At 36.6% G+C, this 19,752-nt stretch overlaps 1 protein-coding gene and 1 long non-coding RNA gene across 5 annotated transcripts in view; both read right to left on the bottom strand.

Moving 5' to 3' along the window:
* LOC147843476 (uncharacterized) overlaps positions 1 to 19,752 on the bottom strand; it is a 756,120-nt gene that overhangs the window by 2,400 nt on the left and 733,968 nt on the right. The window lies entirely within an intron of this gene.
* lhfpl4a (LHFPL tetraspan subfamily member 4a) overlaps positions 13,560 to 19,752 on the bottom strand; it is a 41,168-nt gene continuing 34,975 nt past the window's right edge. For all 4 annotated transcript variants that reach the window (XM_087257103.1, XM_087257104.1, XM_087257105.1 and 1 more), the window contains one exon: positions 13,560 to 19,346. In XM_087257103.1, the coding sequence (XP_087113229.1) occupies positions 19,293 to 19,346 (54 nt within the window). In that variant the 3' untranslated portion in view covers positions 13,560 to 19,292. The remainder of the gene's footprint in view (positions 19,347 to 19,752) is intronic.

Here is a 19,752-nt window from a genome sequence, read left to right as displayed (position 1 = left end):
TATATAGTACAGTTCTATGATCTTTTGAATGGTCCAATCACAATGGACAATGCTAAATACAGGTATTAAGGGGCACTTTTGTCTGCTTTTAACCACATTCTGAGGGAAAAAAAACTGCATGTGTCCAGACTGGATTGCAATATAAACACTTGTGCAGTCAGTGGTTTACAGTGGAGGGAAGGCCAAGTTCTTTGTTTAGAAGTACATAGAACATACTGTTAACAAACATCCACTATACATCCTGCTGAGAGGGACATTTAACATTTCGAAACGTGTAAATCTCTGCTGTGCATTTTACTTTTAATAACAAAACAAACAGAACAGCAAAGAAAGCATCTGATCATAGCAATACAGATACGATGCCACAGAGTTCTGCAGTTCATCTTGACAAAAGTCATTGAAGTCTCCATGAACCGGACACTGCAACCGTTATTGGTTTTGATTTGTTAGGCAGTTCCTAGAGAACCCCAATATTAAATGAGAATGCAGTGGGTGTGGCTTGTCTTTTTCTTCAGCAAGCTGATTGGATGTAGTAAAGTAGGCTTTTCATTTAGAAAAATCTGGATAAGAGTTTGGGGAGAGTTGTTACAGCCTAACAGACACCTCCTCCTCAACATTTCTGTTTGTTAAATGTTGGAGCAGCGTGGTTAAATCTGTTAGCCATGGCCAATTCTTAAGATACAAGTAATCTGACAATTTAACTGAAAAAAATAAATAAATAAAAATAGGAAATGCATTTTTAACTTGTAATTAAAAAACAGAAGTGCAAACTATTTTTTTTTCTTAATGACATGCACAGATGAATTGTTCACCACAAAACTAGCAATGTGAGCTAACAAAACAATATAGTTAGTTTTGATTTCATGTGGACTTTTTAAAACAATTGCGATGGTTAATTATAAAGTATAGACTATATATTTGGCGTTGTGACATTATAGCTTGAATCAATCCATTTTCTTTGCATAACACATACAGTAGAGAGGAAAAACTGTGAGCATTATCATGAATATTATATAAGAATTTATTCCATGCTTCACTAAACAGAAGAGAGGCTCTCGGAAAGCATAAGCATTCAACACATCCTTCACATAAGGGAAAAACAAATCTGTTTTTGAGCTCTTTTCAAGTGCTTCACACATTGGTGATTAATATGGTAAAATTCTTACATGTAGTCCATCTTTACTCTAGGAGTGTGCCTTCATAGTGTGACAATAAGCAAAGCAGCACATTGGTGTGAGGGTGGTGTTAAGGGGGCCTGAAAATGAAGACCTTTTCAAAGTGCACAGATTTGAAAGCTTTACCATTATCATGTTGTAAACTGTTTTATTGAAAATGTTGATCTAATGCACATGTGATCTGGTTCAGCTCATGGGCATGTGTGAGTCTTGACAGCACAAGCAATGGACTGTTGTAATGATGATAAGTGAAATAATGGATAATAATAGTTGACTACAGAGCCACAGACACCTATTTTCATGCCCTTAAACAAGTGTTTGTTTTTATATGACGTGGTAAAATTTCAAAATGAAATGTTAAATGTAGAGCTGTATTAGTGGATTGCTGCTGAGCACAAAGAAATATAGGCTCTATTTTATTACTTGCTCTTATGTGCTGAAAAACTTAACATTTTCCTTTACTTAAGATATAATATGCAACATCCCTAAATAAAGGGGAATTACCTATTAGGTGTCATATAGCCAAGGGAAATAATAATATGTTTTAGGTCTCCCGGGAGCATTTGGGCTCAATGTTTGACGACGTCTATCAAAATGAGGATGTTATAAAACACATTTCATGCCAGTTATTACTGGAGAATTTCTGTTGTTTTATATATTATTGATGTTGCGCTCACTGCGCTGGGTCATGCCTCGGTTAGTGGGAAGACCATTCAATGCTAACAGTTGGTCGGTGAGTAAACAAATATAATGAATGGAAATACACAGGCCTGTGCGTGTAGACAGACAATGTACTGCTGTACAGTAACGTGTCATTTGTTTGTTTCGGTTGTCTTTATTTGAATTGTTTCGTGATGATGTGATGGTGTGCTTTATCTGCCTGATTTTTTACATTTGTTTTTTTTAATGCCAATTATAATACCAGAACATCATAACAAAGTCCAGGGGATCACAGACAGATCTTTAAAAGGTCAACAATTTACATAGTCATAACAAAAATGTATAAAATCACATACAAATACTAATAATACCATTCGACAGAAAGGGAAAAAATAATACTAGAATTAAAGTATTAATAATAATAATAATAATAAAATAATAATACTAAAAATACTAAATAAACAAACAAAAATTGAACAAATGAATGAAATTACAATGACACTTAAACAAATAACCTTAAGGAAAGCAACTAAAATGGAGAATCTTCTTTAAATGCATCTGCTTAATATCTCTTAGATTTGTTTTATTCTTAATAAGATGAAGTGATTTTAGGAAGGAGTTAAATTCTATTCTAAAATGAGCAAAGGATGGGTAATTATTTGTGAATTTCTGTTTGTGAATAAAAAATTTGCCATATAAGATAAAAAAAAAAATAGCTTTTGGGTTATTATAATAAAACAATGTCTTTTAGACTAAAGCAATTCACAGCATTGGCAGAAGCAGATATGGGAGAATTTAGGAGTGACCAATTGCTTGGATATTGGACAATCAAAAAACATATGTACAAGTGTCTCCTCTGCTTGTTTGCAGAAGGAACAGGAGCTGTCGATGTCCAAAAATTTGGAAATACTAGAATTTATAGGGTAGATTTTATGTACAATTTTAAAATGTATTTCTTTTGCCTTGTTGGAAATGCAATATTTCTCAGGTAGCAGCCAGGTTCTATTTCAGTCTATATCCTCAACCAAAGACCTCCAGTAAAACTTTCCTCTAGATTCCCGCTGAAGTTTGCCAATTGTGTGACGTTTAATTATTGGGGCAGGGTTTGCATGACACGTTGTGAGCTACTAGCCCAACTGTGCAAACGCGACATGATTTTGGCCTCACTACTCAACCTCCCGGGCGATTGGCTCGGCCAGATAATAGCCCTTGCTCACACTAGCCCGACAGTGGAAATGCGGCTAGTGTTTCTTTGACATCAGCTACTTGACTGGCAGTAGGTTCATTCTCTAGTCATCCACAATCTGCATTCCAAGTCATCATCCAAGATCTCCAGAACTGTGACAAAACTTTCCAGTGATCATTCAGTTATACCAGGTGAACCATCTGGCAAATTGTTCTCTTTACCTGTCCCTGTTTGAGACTGGTCACACCTAAAAATCACCTTTGTTGTTCGTTCACACTACTTCTTTAAATGGCACCTATTTTACCCATTTTACAAGATCTAAGATAAGCCTTTGGTGTCTCCAGAATGATTCTGTAAAGTTTCAGTTCAAAATACTCATCAGATTATTTCTTATAGCCTCCAGAATATACCATTTTGGTGTCTGAGTAGATTGTAGCTGTTTTTGTATCCTGTGGTTTTAAATGCGAATGAGCGGCTTCTCCACGCCCACTGTTTCTGCTTCTCGTCTTGCATTACGTCAGATGAACAGCACAGTGACGGAGACAGCCTCGGATGAAGCTGCAACACAGCTCATTAGTCATAAATACCAAGTAAGTTTATGTCATGTGTTTGAGGTGGAGTTTATTCAAGCCTTTCTAACATGATGAGTCTCACACAAATGCCGTTTGCAGAGCACACACACGGGGAAGGACAAAGATACATTGACAAGTATTTTAAAATGCTTAATACTTCAATTTTACATGTATCAAAATAAACTACAAAATACAGCAGCCACAAACGGATCAAAATTAAACACTGTATTTTGAAAATACTACAAAATACTTTTACAAGGGAGCATGACATTTCTTCACAAATCTTCAATCCATTGGCATTTTCGATCAATGCCTTTACTGTTAAACTAAGTGAAGTAAACAATGTTTGATAACAACAGCTTTTTGAAATACATGGATCATAAATACTGCCCATCCCTGCACACACACACATATTAGCGTTTACTGACATGTGGCCATGAGCAAGGAAATTTTCACAGTATGTTCAAATTATGTCTGATAATAATTTTTCTTCTGGAGAAAGTCTTATTTGTTTTATTTCGGCCAGAATAAAAGCAGTTTTAGTTTTTTGAAAAACATTTTAGGGTCACAATTATTAGCCCCTTTAAGCTATATATTTTTTCAACTGTCTACAGACCAACCACAAATTAACTCCCAGATTTTTGTCCACTACAAGATAATACGAAAGTCTAACACAATCTCACGGCAATTCGTAACTTTTTCATTTAGTGGCTAATTCGTACAAATTCGCACGATCTAATTCGTACATTTTAGTACAATTTGTGTATCCCCCAATGACGGTTGGGTTTAGGGGTGGGGTAAGGTGCCACGCCTCCTTTTTAAAATCGTACATTTTCTTACGACTGAACTCGTACGAATTTGTACGAATTAGCCACTAAACTGCCAAAACGTAAAATACTTACGTTTTCTCGTGAGATCAGGCTGGAAAGTCAGTCACATTCAAACATCTCCAACTTTCTTTCCAGTACAGGATCCATCCTTCTTTCCACATCTCTTTATTGAAACCTTATCACTGACCTGTTCCTCTCTCCATAGAGGATGGTCCTGCGGTGGAACCCTTTCATTATGGTCTTTGAGGATGGCACCACCTACAAGATCACTGACGTGCTGGTTCACAAATCACATTTGAGATCATCTTGAATATCTTGCTGACTGAGACCCTCATTTAGAAACAAACTCAAGACGCTGATCCTGATGGGGGAAAAATAAATAAAAATAAATCCTGGTTTTTACACATTCAGTCATTTTCTCTATGTCAGTTTACATGAGAGAGCATGTAAAAGCAATGGTTTGTTTAGTGCAGCTAAAACATTAATCGATCCTTTCCAAAAAAAAAAAAAAAAAGTTTAGCACATTAACAATTGAACAGTGCCATCTGTTCTACTTTTGTAATCTGAACCAAGGTCAAGATATAACAATTTGGTATGAAGGTGTAGTTACAGCATCTATCACAAATTCCTGCTTGTAAATCAAGCAACTACACCATTTTTGGGACAAAAGAAGCTGTGTATTGTTCTGAGGACTCTTTTTGTAAGCAGCCAATGAATCATGTTTTTTATTATATAGCAGATGTTTTTGCTGTGACTATTTTAAGTCAGATATGAACTCATATTCAAATCTCCAGTCTCTGAAGTCACAGCTCAAGTCAGTGACTAATGAAGAGTTACAGTGCATAGTGTGTCTTGCATATTTGCTGAAATGTTACATGAAAAATAACAACAGGACATTTTTGCATCACATATGTGAGATTGGGTTTTTGGAAATGCGTTATACTTACAAAATAATACTTAAAGTAAAATAAACTTTTTAAATAAAATTGAAAATCCAGTTGTCAAAAAATGAACTATGTACATGTAACCCTGTGCTATCTATATAATGAACTCAAATCTGTTTTCAAATGAGATTTCCTGCTTAGTCAGAAGACTTTTTTTTCTATAAATACATGTTCTATAAAGAACCGTGGGCTGAATATACTACATGGCATCAATGTTTCTATAGGAAACCTATTTATACTGTAAACATCACTCATGTTTTTACTCTTTCTACCTGAAAATTTGTCTTTATAAAAAATAACCATTTAAAAAAAGTCAGATGTTAATGTGACTAAACTTTTAATATGTTAATATGATCAAATGTGTTGCTGTTATGCTTAATAGCAGAATAATAAGAGAGATATTTTTTGAGAAATTGTTATAACTTTTGAAAATCAAATTTACATACAATAAGATTATTATGCCTCTGAAAAAGCTCGGATGATGATGTCAAGGTTCTGGAAGTTTTTGATTGGCTAATTGCCTACATTTGCCACTTCACAGCAGAGATGGCATCATGAAGAAAGAACATTATGTAGAAATACTAAAGCAACATCTCAAGACATCAGCCAGGAAATTAAAACTTGGCCACAAATGGGTCTTCCAAACAGACCATGACCCTAAGCATACTGCCAAATTAGTTCAAATGTGCTTCAACCAAAGTTATACAATTTTAAAAGCAAAGCTAAAAAAAAAACAAAACAGAGGAAACGTATGTAAACGTTTGACTATCTAGAAATTAATAAAAAAAAATTTAAAAAATGGTTTCATTATACTGCCATTTAGCAAATGTAAATCATTTAGGTAATCCTAACGGACCTAAAATAGTAAACTTTTAGAATGATTTACTATAAGACATTTAAAAAAAAATGGTTATGTTCCTTTTTTTTTAGAGTGTGTGTGTAAACTTCTGGTTTCAACTACATGCACAATAGACATGCACACATGCACACAAGCTTTCCTGACAACATTTATTGTCCCTTTTAGGTCTCTGATGTCCCTAGAGCAGGGGTCACCAACCTTTATGAAACTGAGAGCTACTTCTTGGGTACCGATTAATGAGGAGGGCTACCAGTTTGATAAACACTTCTCAAATAACAAATTTGCTCAATTAACTTTTAATTATACTTTATATTTTTGGTAATAATTAATGATAACTATCCATGTGAAGACACTGATCATGTTAATTATTCTCACAAAAGTTATCAACAATGATTTAACAGTGTAGGAAATACCCTGTATTTAATGTATTAATGTGCAACACTTTATTTTTATATATTTCTGCAAATATTACATTTTTAAATGATTTCTTCTATATTAGATGAAGCTTACTGGTAAGTGGCACTATGGTGAGCTATTTTTAGAACAGGCCTGCGAGCAACACATCTGATCCTCGCGGGCATCATGTTGGTGACCCCTGCCCTAGAGTGTGTATGTGAAGTTTAAGCTCAAAATACCACACAAATAATTAATCAAAACTCTTTGAAACTGCCTCTTTTCGGCTTTGATCTAAATCGTGCCCTTTTATCGCTTTAAATTAAAATGAGACTGTGCTCTTTTCAAAAGGGGTTGGGGCTACAAATGCCTGTGCATCACCAGAAGCAGATTCAAAGCAGCACTAATGTTTGTAAAAAAAAAACAAAAAGAAAACGAAAATGTGCTTCTCACTCAGGGCTGTTTATGCTAATGAGGGAGAGATCATCACTAATCGGCAGGGCTTTCTTCCCCTAATGACATGTACAAAGGGAGAATGTCAAAAGAGTTTCTGCAGGTTGTTTTTATCAAGTGTGAAAATAAAAAACATTGATTCATTCATTTTCTTTTCGGCTTAGTCCCTTTATTAATCGGCGGTCACCACAGCGGAATGCCAACTTATCCATATGTTTTACACAGCGAATGACCTTCCAGCTGCAACCCAACACTGGGAAATAGCCATACACTCTCTTTCACACACATACGCTATGGCCAATTTAGCTTAGCTTACCCTATAGTGCATGTCTTTGGACTGTGGGGGAAACCGGAGCACCCGGAGGTCTAACACTAGTCCACAAATATACTACTGTTAGTTAAATTAGACAGACTGCACATGTGTAGTCCTTCATTCCTGTCTATTTGACGACTGTACTCTACTTGTGGACAATATCTAGACATCTATTAGATTTTCATTGACACCCCAAATTTAGTCAAGACATCTGTGTTAGTTTGGACATGCCTTTTAAACAAAACATGCTTGCTGGGTAATCAGCGGATTAATCACATGGTAACTCGTGCATTCAGCTATGCAAATCATCTGCTGAATGTCAAATAGAGCATAAAAAGGAGGAAGAAAGTTGAATGTGAAAGTGGCGTGTTTGTTGCTAGCAGAAGGAGGGCTGGTTTCAGAATCTGCTGATCAAATGGGATATGGGTCATTGAGTATCTATTGAGTATTAAACTAAACTGTATGAAGCTGAACTAAACTTCAACAGTCACGTTTGTATTAAACTGAACTGAATTGCCTTTAATCCTGCCTTACTTGCTGGAATATTCCACAATATGAAATATTTTTTATATTTTTATTTTTGATTCTGCTTGCCATTGTAAACAGTTCTATAGAAATAAAGATTAGTTGGTAAGATTCCACCCACAGACCCAAGAATGGAATCCAGTGCCGTGATCAAAGGAATTCTCTGTGTATGCTTTTTCGGGCGCTTCTGGAAACAGTTAGTTTACTTTATTAAATTTTATTGACCAATTTTGCTTCTGACTTTATCCTAATTTAATCTGACTCCAATTTTGATTATTCTAATTTTGCCATTTATGTTTTTAGCTGATCACATTTTTAGTTGTGATGCAATGTATATTTTGATATTTTCTTGGGTCCGATATTCTTAATTGTACGTTCATTAGGGACCAGACGCCGCTCAGAGTTTCACACCCCGGGTTTGCATGTCCTCTCACGCACAGTATGTTGACACCCTGAAGCTAGTCAGAGGATGCACGAAACTCAAATAGTCTGGTTGCCAACTGCTCACTCATCCTAAAAGAATAGTTGATTTAGCCAATTCCATGCAATTTGCTACTTTCAGTGATTAGATGAAGATCTTCATGCTGTCGTGCCAAAACGGCTTTGTACAGTCAAATACGTCTCTTAATCAAATCTAACTAAGGAATCGCAGACTCCACTTTATTTACTGGATACAATGAATTTGGGAGACTCCAGAATTAATTAAAAAGGTTAACATTTATTTTCCAGATAAAAGTGTATCATGCCAGTCAGAATCATACAATGAAAGTCAATTCGGAATTAAATGCACAACAGCAATGACTCAAAGATAAAACTAAGAGTATAGATGGAGGTCCAAAGTATACATAGTGTTGAGCTTTTGAGCTCTTCACTACATGCTGGTCTGGATACAGACTTGCGACACCGACACATTTAGCCCTTCTCTTTAAATACCCTATAAAAACAATGAATGGTTATTTTCATTCATATTCTTGTCCCTTTATTAATCAGAGGTCCCCACAGCAGAATGAACCGCCAATTTATCTAGCAAGTTTTTACGCAGCAGATGCCCTTCCAGCCACAACCCATCTCTATCCACACACACACACACACTCATACACTATGGACAATTTAGCCTACCCAATTCACCTGTACCGCATGTCCTTGGACTGTGGGGAAAACCGAAGCACCCGGAGGAAACCCACACGAAGGCAGGGAGAACATGCAAACCCCACACAGAAAAGCCAACTGAGCCGAGGCTCGAACCAGCAACCTTCTTGCTGTGAGGCGAAAACCCTACCTACTGCGACACAGCCTCGCCCTGAATGGTTATTTTGTCAAAGTTAACCACTGACTTACAGATTTACCCATCTGTTGGGATTTAATCAAAATTGATCAAAGATAGTGATCAAAACCTCGTCACACTTAAATATTTAGCTCGTACCAGTCACACCTAAAAATTTATTAATACCGGAGGGGAAGGAGAGTTCAGGAAAGAGGGCAAAAGTGTGAAAGTCTATCCTGGGCCTTTTTCTCCAGATTCCAGAGTTGTTTTTGTTTTACAGGGCACATTTTAATTCCGATTGAAATTCATCCCTACAAGTTGAATTGAATTTCCATGCACATCCGTCTCTAGGGTTTACAGAGAATGGTCTGAGAAAGAGAAAATATCCAGTGATCAAGTTCTTTGGGCATTTGGCCAGCTCGATTTAAGCTCACAGAAAAGCACAATGGTAACTCAATAAACACTTGTTACAGAAAAAGATACCTGTCTGTAGAAGAGCATCTCTCACATTACATCAAGTAGTTGAACCAGCAGAGGAACAGACAAGGTGCCACCATTTTTAACCAAGAACTGGAAACCTCAATACCTCAATACTGTAGCTAACCATGTCCATTCAGTGCACTCATATTGTGGTGATTATTTCAGCAAGATACACTGAGATCACAATATAGTGTAAACAGTATCAACATCCTTTTCATTCAAAGGTTTATTACTTTATTGAACAGTCCACTTGTACATTAAAATACTGTTGGACTATTCCTTGTTCTCTGCGGTTAAAACATCAGTCAGAGGCTTTAAATAAGTTTAATCAATTCAATTCATTAGATGAATAATGCATCACAGAGTTCCGGGTGTCAGAGAACAGCATCACAGACAGTCTGTGTCAGCTAAGCACACAACCACACCCTCTTCCCCCCCATATTTATCGTTGTGTGTCTCTTCAGCCCCACCCAGGGATGCTTCAGTAAGAAAGATCCTCCATCCAGATCAGTTCAATCATCAGTTGTTAGGCAGAACAAGCTAATCTACACAGAAAAAGTTACACATACACATAACAGAGCCTGCAAGAGATTGAGCCTTCGCCTCTCCCGTCTGTTATTGTCCTTTGAAAGTAGTTGTAACATTTGTGTTATGTACTAACACATTGTTGGTTGTAACAATGGTGATAACAAGTACAGAGGAGTTAAGTTCTCGGTTATCAGTCACAAGAAGACACAGCTGTTACAGAGCTAGGTTATATGAGTTTAAGCACATAAGGTTATATGAGGATAAACACACCAGCATGAGTAGTAGTTAAATAAAAACAGAATTAAATTATTAATGCAAGGATTAGTCTATTAATGCAAAGGACAAAGTTAAAGCCATCAAAAATTCCTTCAATACTTAACATGGTAGTCACGATAATTAAGTCATAAGTAGGTACCAAACCCTAAGCATGACCTTAAAGGGATAGTTCACACAAAAATAAAAACTCATCATTTACTCACCTTCTCCCCACTCGATCCAAACCTGTTTTTTTCTTTCTTCTGTTAAACACAATAATAATACACTGGACAATGTTTTTCCTACAACTGAAGTTAATGGTTGCAAGTTTTAGCTTTTCCTAAATTTTTCTCTCTCATAAACTCATAAAGGTTTGGAACCACTTGCATACTAAATAAATGTCGATTTTTGAATGAACTCTCCCTTTAAACTGTACACTTAATTTGTTTTGCCAGTAGCTCACTAGGTGCAACTAGCCTATTAGCCTATATGTATTGGTTCTTGTTAAATTTAGAATTTTTGCATTTTTTAATGAAAAATATAATAATAAAATTGCACTGTTTTGGTATTACGCTGTGAAAAACATTATTTTATCTACAGTACTCTACGTTTGAAGTGAATCAGAAGTGTTTTATTGCCCTAGAACAATAATGGGTGTTGTTCTAGGACAATAAAACTCTTCTGATTCACTTCAAATGTAGAGTAATGTAGATAAAATATTTGTTTTTACTAAACAATACTAGAAAAAAGTCTTGTCGACTTCTAGTAGATCATTTGGACAAGTGGCAGAAGGTAGATTTTTCCAATTAATCATCAGTTGAACTGCTCCCAATCCAATCAAATACTGCAGAAGACGTATTAAAACCTGCATGGACCCAAGATTCTCACAGAAATCCATCAAGTTTGGTAAAGGAAATCCTGTTTTAGGGTTACATTACAGTATGGGGGCACCTGAGAGATCTGCAGAGAGGATGGTAATGTCAATAGCCTGAGATAGCAAGACATTTGTGTTGATCATTACATTACAAACCACAGGAGAGGGCAAATTCTTCAGCAGTATAGCGCTCCTTCTCATAGCCTCCACATCAGTGTTCCTAAAAGAAAAGAAGGTCAAGGTGGCAAGCAAGTTTATTTATATAGTAAATGTCATACACAGTGGCAATTCAAAGTGCTTTACTTAAACAAGAATAAAAGTGTCAAGTAAAAAACAAATGATAAAAGTCCTTGAAAACAGATAAAAACAGATGGTTTGTTTAAATAACTATTATTTTCATTTATAACACTTCATTTTTGTATCTCGTTTAAATATACAATGAACAGCAGCTACGCTAATTATTTTCTTTATTCTCTTTTTCCACTTGAGATACTCAACCTGAGGCCCCTAGAGATTATGTAGTGCCATTGATGCCATAGGACCAGGCCATATCCTGAGCTGATGGAGGAATGGAGTGCATGAGACGGATCCCTGAAAGACCACAGTGACAAACGAGTCCCTGCATTAATCCTGTGGGACAGCCTGTTCCCTCGCTGGTGACCTACTCACACCTGTATGGTGGACGTCCAGCTTCTCCAGCCTCCAGCACCTACACAGCTCCACACAGAAGGTTTGACCAGAAGAGAAATGATCTTGCCCAACAGAGCCTGGTTTCTCTCTAGGCCTTTTCCCTTTACTTTGTCAATTAATGAAGTTTTTTTCCTCTCCAGTCACCACTGGCTTGCTCAGATTGGGACTTGTGGAGCTGCGTATCGATGGATTTGCTCTTCATTGTCTGAATTTTTACCAGTTAAATTTAAACCACACTGAACTGAACTAAACATCAACTCTGAAATCTGGGCTTTACTAGAACCTTCATGTTAGGCTGCTTTTACACAATCTACATCGTACAAGTGCTATATAAATAATTACGAATTGAATTGAAATAAAAGAATTCTATAAAAGAATGAAAAAGAAAAGATTGCTTCAGGATTGGCCAGCCCAGTAACCAGTTTAACATTATCAAGCATATGTAAGATAAAGGAAATTGAGGATGAATTTAAAAAGTCTTGATGAACTCTGGGAGTCCTGCAAGAACGCTGTCTTTGCCATTCCAGATGACTTTATTAATAAGTTATTTAAGGTCATTGCAGAGATGTATGGACGCAGTCCTCCAAGCTCATGGGAGTCACACACAATATTAATTCTTTTTCCACTGCAGCATGATTTTATATTTTATACAGTACATTATTTCGGTTAAGTGACAAGACTTTTGTCTATGTAAAGTCAAACCTTTCTGTCCTAATTAAATAATTAAAAATTAGGGCATGATCAAATTTTATTTTGGTAAAAAAAGCGTAATGTAGAGGCCTTTGCCTTTCATATAAGCCACTTCTGATACCAAATAATCGACTAGAAGTCAAGTTACTATTTTTTGTTCCTAAAACTTGTATAGGCGACATGACTTTTGTCGGGTAGTGTATATGATTTGCATGTTCACATAGTTTTATGTACAAAAATCGAATTATAAAACAATAACACATGAAAATGTTGTCCTGTGTATTAGAATACAAATTGTGTAATTTTGTGACCCAGTGCAGCATTTGTGGATTTCCGGTGAAGCCAACTTGTAATTACTCTCAGGGTGGAGGGGTTTGTCTCTATAACACAGCTTGCAGCACCTGGCCATACCAAAGATGCCGTTTAATGCCTGCTGATATGCTGGCATCCCCTCTGGACAAGGGCCATCCTGTCTGTGTTGGCCAGGGCCCAGCCTTTCTCTTTCATCATCCCTCGCTCTTTTGATCTCACCCTTCATTCTCCTGCATGGCGCTGTTAATAAGCGCTACAGGAAGTGGCTTTCTGCCGACATTCACCAGACTGGACACACAGACAGCATTTTTTTCATAATCGTTATATAATGTGCAAACAGGCTTCCAGCATATTTTCTAGCTCGGATACAGCTAAATATAACTTGCAAACACACACACACACACACACACACACATACATACATACATACACTCAGTCAAACTCACACTGAATCAAACAAATTGAAATGTAGTTTACAAGATATTAAAAGGATTGTTTGTCATATGTGATACATAAAACACGTACCTTTCCCCAAAATAAACCCATAACATAGTACTCGATGTTTTTTGTTTTTTAATATTTTAAACAACAACACCAACAATGTTTCAGTGATGGTGACGATGTCAGTTATGTCGCACTCCCCTATGACTTGCAGAAATATTTGATACATTTTAGTTTAATTTAGAGAATACAGCATTCCAGAAAGGTCAGAGGGGGGAAAACATTACAACTAGAGCAAAAAGCATAATCTCCAAAAGAGAGGCATTAAACACGTGAAGCACAAGAAAAGACAATGTGAACTTCAGAAATCAAACTTGTCATATCTTTCCACAGTACTCTTTTTCTTTCGTTTTGGCACGCTTAAGTCTTTTTTTTTTTGTTTCAAGGTGGATCAAGAAAACGATGCGGTAAGACAAAAAGAGAAAGTAAAAGTTAAAACCCAATGAAACAAACACCACTAGTCTTCAGCAACATGAGCCTATCAAAGCTTGAATTTGATATGTAAATGTTGATGACAGGACACTGGATGACAATGCTGTTCACATGTGATTAACTAAATGAACATTGCGTGGAAAATAACAAAACTAGCAAATTAGATTTACACTATATGATCAGTCCAGAACATTTCACTTAAATGCTTTTTTCTACATCTTCATGTCCCAGCAGACACACAACTTCATAAGACGTTAATATTAAGTAAGATCAAAGGACGATGTTAAGTTGACGTCCAATAACGACGTGAAATGACTTGTATATTTTGTTGATTTTAGATAGTGTTGGAAAATGACCAAAATCCAACGTCCTATTGCCAACATCTTAAATCAACGTCGTATTGACGTCAGATACTGACATTTAAGCGTCAGGAATGGCAACCAAAATCCAATGTCTAAAATCCAATCCAAAATCCAATGTCAAGCTGTAACATCGTTAGACATTGATATTTTGTTGATTTTTTTAAACCAACATCATATTGACGTCAGATTTAATCATCAGGTACAACAACCAAAATCCAACATATTTGTATGATTACCATATTCGTAACGTCCACACAACGTCAAGCTGTAACATCATAAGACAATCATATTTTGTTGTTTTTACGTTGCGTTGGACAGTAACCAAAATGCAACATCTGCTCCATGTTAGACATTGACATCAACCTGATATTTATTTCAAAACAAAATGCAAAATCCCACGACGCTGGGGTACAACGTCAATCTGACATCATGTTGATGTCCTGTGTCTGCTGGCATGTCTCAAGATTAAAATACTACATAAATCTTAAACACGGCGGAAATGATAATGGTAATGATACTTTTTTGCAACCAGCCAGGTGGATTGCCTCAAATCACAAAATAGTATATCCTCTTGAATAACGTCTAGGTACCGAGCCGTAAACATTGTCGGTGCAGGCTACAGGCACTGAGACAAACTGAATAAGAATGGCTTTGAGAAGAATTTATATTCAATAGTGCAGAAATACACTGCCCCTGAGGTGGCCAAATTCTCTGAAAGAAATAGTTGTCATTGAGGGTAGACTGACCAGCACAGTGCACTCAGGTCTAAATTACTATTAAATGTGTTTTTGTTTGAAGTTTAACTGGGTTGGGAATTTCTATACAGTATGTGCATGATGCTGAATAGTAACGTGAATGATGAATGAAAGAAAGCAAAGACATTTCTAACAGGGTTTTTCCTGCATTGAGAATTAGGCAGCCAAGTCCTTTAAATTTTGTATCACTTTCGCCTCTTGACAAAAGACAGGAAGACTCTAAGCGGTGCCCAAGAACTGGTCATGTGCAATTACATTTCATGTTAGCCTTTTTTAAATAAGATCAGTTTTTACCTGATTACAAGAATAATACTAAATTTGTTTCAAGTAGCAAAAAATCCATGACCGGGATACCACCTCCACCTCATTTTGAGCCAGGAAAAACCCTGTCTAAGGCATATTTCTAAATATTCATCTTTCTTGTCACCAATGTAGCACATAATTAAAGTCAAAATACAATAAAACAGTTAAACGTTAAATTATTGTAAATAGTTAAACTGAAATTTCCCCCCAAATACACAAAATTGCTATCATTTACTCCTGTTTCACAGGCATAAGACATTTGCTCACAGTTAAAACAAAAATGAATGTCTGTTTATCCAAAAGTCTATTCATTGAATTTAACTTTATTTTCCTTCGGCTTAGTCACTTTATTCATCAGGGGTTGCCACAGCAGAATGAACCGCCAACTTATCAAGCATAGGGTTGATTGATGTCGACCAATTTGCCATTGTACGATGTCTAATATGAAACATCGTGATGGATGATGGCTTTGTCGTTGTAGGCGACGGTGAATAAATTATTTAAAAATAATTAATTAAGTTAGAACAAATTTATTAGTTGTAGCCTACCGTTTCAACTACCTGACCAGCATGGTCTGTTTTAACCATAATCAAATCATAAATAAATTTTTAAAAAGTTACACACAAATTACCACCCGTCAATCACTTTTTCCACGGGACTCTGGCATGAACAGGCAAAGTGATCTGTGTCATTATAATAGTGTTGAGAAACTTGGTAAAAAACGTGCACAACCAACAGTATCTGAGGTTTCGCTAAAATTACTAAGTACAAGCATGAAAGATTAAAGCAGTGTACTGACACTGTGACATGGTACCTGATAGATTCAAAAGACAGAAGTCATTAGATAGACAAGGTTAATTAAATATCATGTTAAATATCAATGTTGGTGTGCATGATCACATTGGCGCCCTTTATTTAGTCACGAGGCGGTAAACATAAACGGAAAACGAGAGCAAAAAGCGTTCTGGTGTGCAGGGGCCTTAAGACGTATTAGTGTAAACAGGGCCGTGTGTATTTTTTGTTAGTGGGTTGCTGCTGCGACAGGGGTGGGGTGAAGGATTGCGACGTCGGCTCAGTATCGTGATGTCTATTGGCCATCGGCGATGGACAAAGGCATCGTTTATCGACCCAACCCTAATCCAGCATATATTTTACACAGCAGATGCCTATCCAGCTGCAACCCAGTACTGGTAAACACCCATACACAATAATTCGCACACATACACCACAGCCAATTTAGTTTATTCAATTCACCTATACTGCATACCTTTGGACTGTGCGGGAAACCGGAGCACCAGTAGGAAACCCGCACGAACACTGGGAGAACATGCAAACTACATACAGAAATGCCAACTGACTCAGACGGGACTCGAACCAGTGACCCTCTTACTTTGAGGCTAAACCGTGTCACCCTATTTATTGAATTGTTAAATTTTAATGAAATGTCTAATCATTGCAAGTCCACAAAGTAAAAGTCTGAAAAAAACTATATGAATTATAATAATCGTCCCTATGAATCAAGCAGTTTAATCCACATCTTCTGAGAAGACATGATCACTTTATACATAAAAAAAATTAAACAGGAGAGCTCACTGGTTCTCACAACAAGAATCAACCAGCTTGAGCTCTGTAAACATTGTTCACTAATCAATAGTTGTGTGTGAACATAACACATCAAGTTCCTTCAAAAGATTTGGATTAAATCATCTAATTCATTTGGATTTTTTTATTGACCTCTTTATAAAAGGCAGATTTTGGGGTAAACAGACATTTAACTGCCAACATGATTTCACCAAGTAGGACATGTTCCTGGATTAACATCTATGTTGAACGACATTCCAATCAGCCAATCAGAACTAAGGGATCAGTTTAACATTTATGTTAAGTTTAGGCTTACTGTTTTTCCACTTGTGCATGATTGTTATACAACTATTATTCTCCTCTGATTTTGGACCAATTTACAGTTATGGTTGGGTTTAGGGGTAGGGAACAGGTATGGATTACATTTTCAAACAAAAATTATGTTTTAGGATGAACATAGACATTAGTCCAGGATCACAACGTACTTGGCATAATCATGACATGCGACATTGGACACAAAATGTCTCTGCTTTTTTCGAACTTCAAATGTAATGTAAAGGACTGGATGAATGATGGGATGCAAGGAGATGCATTTTAAAAGAAAGCCGTTAATCTAAAAGTCCAATGCAGTGTGATCTTCCTGCTCCTACCACCCCGCTCTCCATCTGATCTCAGTAGTCATCTCCCAGCGGAGCACATCAAGTAAACAGAGTAGGAGGGGTTCAAGACTGAGGTAGATGGGGAGCAGCAATCAGTCTTTATCTAAGGGCGAGGAGGGTTTAAGCACCGTGGAGTACGTCACATTTCATTTTCAGTCCTTTCCATTTCACCTCCAAAAAACTCCCGCTCAAAGGGCTGCAGGGGTCAGACTTATACCCCTGATGTACTGTCCTCTTGAAGTGATCCTAAATGGCGGTGAAAGGTTCTTGTCCAGCACACTTCGAAGGTCTGTATCAGTTCCAGACCCTAAATGATGCCATTGAACAGAGATGCAGTTAAAATGAACCAAACCAACAAATGTTTTCCTTTGACCAATGTTTTATGTGTGTGAGTGTTTGTTCTGTGCAAAGATTCCTATTTTGTTTGGATGTATATAAGAAAATATTAGGATTTTTCTCATTTGCAAGTGGTACTGTTGATATCGTTTGAAGATTCGGTTGTTGTGCTTTGCATAAGTCACATCAGTCCATTGATTGTAAGGATGAGTGTATGCTGAGAAAGTGTGTGAATTATTGTGCTACACATCTTGCCTTGGAAACAAAGAAGTAGTCATGTTTATGACTGTACACCAAGTCTCAGTAGTCACTTAGTAGATGTGTTCCGGTTAACTTTGTGCTGTTCCACTGTGCTCTACTTGATATGGGAGATGGCAGATCAGAACATGTTGGGCCTGAGTAAAATGCAGCATGCAGGGCTTTTCCTCCAGACAAATGACTAATGAGAATGAAAATCACCTTGGTCTCATGACCACAAACAGCTGCAGAAAATGAGCGCAAACATGTACTATTCACTAATCATGAATCTTTCACTCTTCAACGAAAAAGGAAATATCAAGAGAGAACGTTTCTGTAAATAAGCAAAGTAAGAAGAGGTTTACATGCCAAATTAGATAACTGCTGTCAATCTGCACAGTCACAGCATGACCATCGGAACCTTCGGGTGATAAAATAATAAATCAGTTTGCAGAAGGATTGCGATGCGGTTGAATAAATGCTTAATGGCTGTACCCTGTATCCATAGAAATATAGATTTTTACAAATTAACTAATCGATTAACTCTGATTGCTGACCACATGTACAAAGAGGGGAATTCAAAATTTTGTCAGAAAAAGACGATCTTCAAAATTACATCTTGTGCTGTACAAAATGTTTCTTTTTTTCTGTTTATTTAAATTTTTGGCTTGATGTTTGTCCTTGTCATCTGCGTGTCCAGAGTAGCACCCAATCTCTTGTACATATGCATCGATTCATTATATTCCCTTAAAGCTAGAAATATGTTCCCCGTTTTAGATCAAATATGAAAGTCTGAACATAATATCGCTGCCGCAAGCATAATCGTGACTATCATCATAATTGTCGTCAAAGCATTATTAAATAACAGTAGTATTATGCGTAACTTGTTACTTTCCCAGAGTTGTTGGTTTATGTAAAGCTGATCTTTTCTTCTTTTTATTGGTTTTCAATTCTCATGGTATTTAAATAGGTGTATGCTGAATATGTTCTCTTCTTGAAGTTTATTCCAGTCTTTTTTTCTATATTACAAAGAGCTGAACTAGCAGCATCCTGACTGAGTTTAGAGACACAGGCCTGAGGACAAGGAGAGAGAAAAAAAAGGAGAGAAGGGGATGCTGTCTCCTCACGGAAACCGCTGGACGCTGAATCGAGGGTCCTTGGTATCTCGGATCTCAATCTAAAACAAAAAAGAAAGAAGGAGAGAAACAAACAAGAACAAAAATAAAGTCAAAACTAATCCAACTTCTGCATCACACAATTATTAAAGTCTCTGGAATCACAACAGGATAAACGTGCTAACCTCAGCAGCGCCAATCAGTCAGCTCATAACAAATACATCATTTAAACTATATTACAGGTCCGCTATATTGATGCACTGGAAACATTCAAACAAAGGAGAACATTTGGAAGGACTGATGACACAGGAATAGTTTGGGATATTCTGGGTTGGCACAGCTTCACAGTGAAAAGGAAAGGTTTGATTCAGATAGGTAACACATCCTCTTACCTCCTAACCAAATTTGATTTTCATTTTGCATCTAGACTTTGATCTAGATTTCCAAAATAGATTAAAATAATTTATT

This window comes from Danio rerio, chromosome 6 (assembly GCF_052040795.2).
Source record: "Danio rerio strain M-AB ecotype USA chromosome 6, GRCz13ab, whole genome shotgun sequence".
NCBI classification, from domain to species: domain Eukaryota; kingdom Metazoa; phylum Chordata; class Actinopteri; order Cypriniformes; family Danionidae; genus Danio; species Danio rerio.
The sequence above is the reverse complement of the archived record's forward strand: the minus strand, read 5'-3'. Positions and strand labels throughout refer to the sequence as shown.